Here is a 5,128-nt window from a genome sequence, read left to right on the forward strand (position 1 = left end):
CTTCCAAGGAGACCTGGAGGCTATGAGCCCTGTGAAATGGATTTCCTTCACCAGTCTCCTAGTTTCAGAGCAGACAGTGCCACCTAAAGGAACTGCCCTTTGTTTCTTCTTACCATGAGAAATCAAACTCCTATTGGGAAGTGTTGATGCAGAGAGGCTTTCTAGCAAAAAGGTGAAAGGGAACTGTGATCCCATGTATATGATTATGAATCATGTTTAGCTGGTAATTGCCCGAACACTTTACCTGTTCTTTGCAGTAGAGTATAGGGATAATATGATCCTACTAATAGATTACTTCCTGGATTGCACTCTAGACCTGTGCTCTGCATACAGCTGAGCAGGAGCATGCAGTTTGTGGTGCCACAAGCTGCACATGGTGAACAATTAAAACATGTGCCACGCAGCGAGGTGGCAAAACTTGCTACCAGGATTTCCCAGTAGCAAAAAAAACCCAGAAAAAAGAGTGGCAAAAAGTACACAAAGAAGCCTGCACTGGCACAAATGGAGGCCTGGCCCTCCAAAGCAAAGCTCTGGCTGTTGGCCAAGTCTCCATGCTTACCAAGTTGTGCCCCTGCTGCTCCAGCATGCCACTAGTTTATACTGCTAGGGCCAGCACCTGTGCCAGCCCCTGCCTTCAGCTCTCCCTGGCTGAAAAGCCAAGAGGAGCTTGGCAAGGGCAGTTTGCCGACAGTGGGACAACTTGTCCCTCAGCAAAGTCCACCTGCAGGGGCATGGACTGAGGCCCAAAGTAGCAGCACAAATTTGTGCCGCTGCAAGCGCACATCCCTGTTTAGACACAGCCGTGGAAATCACGCAGCTAGAACAAGGAGCTCATTGCCACTGCCTAATGTTAAGTTTTAAAAAAGTAGATTCTCTGACAGCTTCCCTAAACAGCCAAAGTCTGGATTACAGAGTTGCCTCCATGGATATTTACTTTGCTCATAGTAATACTTGCCGAATAGAAGTTAATCTTTGTAGGCAATAGGCTTCAAAAACCTCCAGAGCCAAATTTGGATTAGTTTGGGTGTACTTTAAAACTATTTTTCCCCCATACAAAAAACAGTGACATAAAAATGCAAAGAAAAAGCTTGTAATGCTTTAATGTAAAGTCAGAATTCTGAACTAAACATTTCATTTGGTGGCTTTCACTGGTTAATAAATACCTGTGGTAAAACCTAAAACTGATAATTTCTCTAAGATCATTTTAAAATTCTCATATAAAAGACTACATAAATGTATTTTTGTCTCAACTGAGGGTAGATGGGAGCAGAATAGATGTTGTGATGCATGTCAGCTTTTAGAGGTATAAATATTTTGGGAATACATTCTTCATTTATTATGCATATGAAGCTGCCATAATTATAAGACTTAAGCAGGTGCAACAAGAAAAACCAACCCCTTGGATGAACACCTGAAATCTAAAGACAGCTGAATAATCTACTTAGTTTGATTTATCAATGTTACCACTACAGTGATAACACAATGAATTATCTTAGGAGCACCTATGGCACCTACCTTTAAAAATATATATAAGTGTATAGTTATGTATATATTAATCCATATTTAAAGAGTACACAATAATTCTACAGCTGAAAACAAAAGAGAAGCCAGTGACAATACATACAATTGTATACTGAGTCAACTCTTGAAGAAAAATTAGCTACAGCTGTTAGGCTTTGTTCTGTAAAAACAAATTCACTATCTGCTAACTGCATCCTGCTATGAATAATTCACAGCTGATGTCTATGGGTCTTTATAATGCCTTCCAGTAGGGGGTACTCCTTATTTATAGCCAGTATTTTGCCAGATTAAGACAATTGCGTCAAACACACTGAAAGGGGAATACCTTAGCCTAAGGATGATTGTTTATACACTCTCATGAATATTTTTTGTCTTCAATGCAAAATCCACCATTTTGCTATGCAGTAGAATGTTATTACCTCTGTCAAAAAGCTTACCTTATCCTTCCATGCACATTGGACTTACTGCCAACCGAGTAAGAAGCCTGGCGCATCTTTTATAGTCTGCCGTGAGAAAAGATCATAAATACAGTAAGTTGACACTGCTGATGTAATTAATTCTGTTTTTAAAAGTAAAAAGGTGATGTGCAAACTATTATAACTATTAATTTTAAATCACTGCCTTGAACTAAAGACTTATTTTATAACAGGGTAGAAATTGGCCCCATATGCCTGAAAACATACTGTAAGGTGATGAAAAGCCATTTTTTTTCAAAGATGAGTGCATAATCTGTGTACCTAATTTCTATGAACAAATGGTCCAACTGCCTGCAGACTGTGTGCATAAAAACTATCTCTAAGTAGCCATGCCTGTGCCAAATGCTAGATCTGAACAAGTAGAAATTAAACTTGCATGTGCAATTTGTTTACATCCATCTTTGAAATCTAACTCTCAATGAGTTAATCTGAAAACCAGATAAATAGTGCATTCCTATGCAGAGAAGTATAGAAGAAAAGACCTGTTATGTCATACTTATTCCCCAATGCCAATGCACGATGATTTCCTACATTTTATTCTTAATGTTTTTTTACCATCATCAAAATACAGGGCTAGAAGGGGCTTCCTGGGTCATGATCTAGTCTCCTACAATTTCAAGCAGCCATGTCATTATCTGGATCACATTTATTTAGTTCCATTTTAGAACTGGTTAGATTTTTGCTCTCCTTGCTTTTAATAACAGGCTGTTCCAAAGCCTCTCTTCTCTGAAGATTAGCCATCATCTTCACGTGTACATACTAATTAGTGGGATGAATAAAGAGTAGGTAACAGTGAAACAGATGGCAGTCAAGGTTACAAAGTTAAGCAGGGTAACCTATTTTGCGTGCAGGACAGATTGAAAAGAAACTGGTCAAAGCTTGGTCACATGTTCACTTAAAGCCTCTCTCCAGTCCTACAGTTAGCAATCTAGATTATTGTTCAAGGATTGACACTTCTTGGTAACAAAATTTAAGTACTAAGATCTAGCATGCTGTTAAATTATAGAAAGCACTAGGAAACGTGCTGGACACTGCTTTTGTAGTGACAGAAGACAGGCTTTTCCCTTGCTGTGGCAGCAGACTGCAGGTGTTTTATATTTTCTTTTTGAATGGCTGCACAGAATGAACTGGTGAATTGTAACCTGAAATCAAAATATTAGCAGAAATCCAGTACTGAGTACCAAGCTCAGGCTCTTGTGCATGGATAATTAAAGCATGGTACACATTTCAAAATCCCACAACAATTTCTTTAAGGAATATGTGTATCCAATATTCTATCTGCAAATGCATTATCAGTTATACCATTGGTTATTTTATTCGTGTTTAATTAAATCTTCAGCTTGTGCAAGATGTCATACTGACATCCCTAGAAACTGCAAGCTGACGCACAAGATGGATACAGTACAGGTAACACCAGTGCAAAGTATCTGCCCTTGCTCCAGCAGTGTGATACTACCATTGGGGAAAAGTCTAATTTAAGCTTGTTCCCTAGCTTCTTTGTTGCTCATTCCAATTAGTGCTGAATATGATGTTGGTTTTTTTGTCATCGTTTAGTGACAGAAGATAGACTTTTCCCTTACTGTGGCAGCAGACTGCAGGTATTCTGTAAAATAAGCTGGTGAATGGCTTTCAGTTACTAAACTTTCCATCACTATGAGTATAGGCTGAACATGGTCAGGTTTTATTCTAGTGCTAGGGCTTATTTTTCAGTATATGTATCTATTTATGTCAGGTCTGCCAACTTCTAAGTCCCTAGTGACCAAGTATCTACATACCACACAGATGCTTCTCTTTCCCGCCACTGGGCCCCACTGTAGTCCCAGACTAACCCTCAGCTCTGCCCTGCTGTGCTACCCTGCCTCCTGGGGCAAAGGCAGGAAGCAGCAACCAGAGAAGCAAGGATCCTGGAGACTCTGTTGCTGTAGCCAAAGCAATATTGTGGGGAGGAGAGGGTAGCAGTAGCCAGATGAGTCTGGAGCTGCACATTAACCCTTCATGGGCTGCTAGTTGGACACCCAGTTTTAGAAACTTCTTCCTGGCTTTCCAAGACATCCAATCTTATGTCATGCAAGTAAGTAAAAAAGCATAGGCTTAATAAATATGACTTCAAAATGTGCAGAGCAGATCGTGGGCAAAAAACATTCTTAAAATGTGAGTCAGGAATTCTTGGTTCTATTTCCAGTCCCGCACTTGACTGACTAGCTGAGCTTGGAAAAGTAGAATAATGTTTACTTTTGTTCTGAAAGAGTGGGCAAAAATAGCATCTTTTTACTCAACAGGTCTGCCCCTCATATGTAGAGTCATATCAGCTGACCAAGAATTTAAGAAGAAAAATCTTACTCTTTTTGTTGTTTCTTCTACCACTGCACTACCAACATTGCTGGGATGCTGAGAGCCAGGTGTGGTTCACCTGTGTCCATCATTTGATTTTTTTATTAACTAATTTCCAGTATGTTACACTTATGTAAACCAACTGAATGCATTACTAGGAAACAGATGGGTTGCCAAAACATAAGAGGCTATCATTTGCCTATAAAGGCTGCACTATAAGCAATGGTACGTGAAATGGAAATAGTTTCACTTGGTTTTCAGAGTCTTGGTTGAGTTTTCGGCACAAGCCATTAAATGCATTTTCCATGTAAAGTTAGCATAGTAGATTTGGAGCCAGTGGGAGAGAACAAATTTGGTATTTCAAGGAACTTTTTACTTTCATCATACGCTGGAAACACCTTGCTTTGGCTTCCCCATCTGTAAAAATGGAATGATAATACTATCCTATCTTTCAAGCAGGATGTATACTTACTTAATATCCATAAACACTGAACTCTAACAGAAAGGGATTGCAGTGGCATAATATTACAACTATTATTTCCTAGAATTGTTTAGAGTCGCTCCACTCAAACAACAAACAAACACCTCACTCTGTTTCTTAAATGAGTTAGCCTTGATTGGTGTCACTTACATGCTGGGATGGTGCAGTCTCTTGTATTGTGATACAGCCGATGAAAGTGTTTACTACATTTTGGACTAAAATAGAGAGGACCTGAAATAACAAGGGGGAGAAAAGGGAGGAAAGAGAACAAACTAATGGTAGGCAGAAGGAGGAAGAAATGAGACCAAATGAGAGAAGA

The 5,128-nt window shown here is 39.4% G+C and overlaps 1 protein-coding gene and 1 long non-coding RNA gene across 3 annotated transcripts in view; one reads left to right on the forward strand and one right to left on the reverse strand.

The window, feature by feature from the left end:
* The window catches only part of FAM150B (family with sequence similarity 150 member B), a 26,833-nt gene that overhangs the window by 12,979 nt on the left and 8,726 nt on the right, over positions 1 to 5,128 (reverse strand). The window contains exons 1-2 of one of the 2 annotated variants that reach the window (XR_002098100.1): positions 4,960 to 4,982; positions 1,959 to 2,024 (exon numbers count right to left, since the gene is read on the reverse strand). Coding sequence is in view for 1 of the 2 variants with exons in the window: in XM_019520634.1 (XP_019376179.1) it covers positions 1,960 to 2,024 (65 nt within the window). In the remaining variant the exon portion in view is untranslated. Of the gene's footprint in view, positions 1 to 1,958; positions 2,025 to 4,959; positions 4,983 to 5,128 lie in introns of those variants that run through there. The other variant, XM_019520634.1, reaches the window with a different exon arrangement.
* The window catches only part of LOC109300038, an 8,956-nt gene continuing 6,050 nt past the window's right edge, over positions 2,223 to 5,128 (forward strand). Inside the window, exon 1 of the long non-coding RNA XR_002098101.1 lies at positions 2,223 to 3,404. This is a non-coding gene — a long non-coding RNA (uncharacterized LOC109300038). The remainder of the gene's footprint in view (positions 3,405 to 5,128) is intronic.

This window comes from Gavialis gangeticus, unplaced genomic scaffold (genome assembly GCF_001723915.1).
Source record: "Gavialis gangeticus isolate Ggan-Ray unplaced genomic scaffold, GavGan_comp1, whole genome shotgun sequence".
NCBI classification, from domain to species: domain Eukaryota; kingdom Metazoa; phylum Chordata; order Crocodylia; family Gavialidae; genus Gavialis; species Gavialis gangeticus.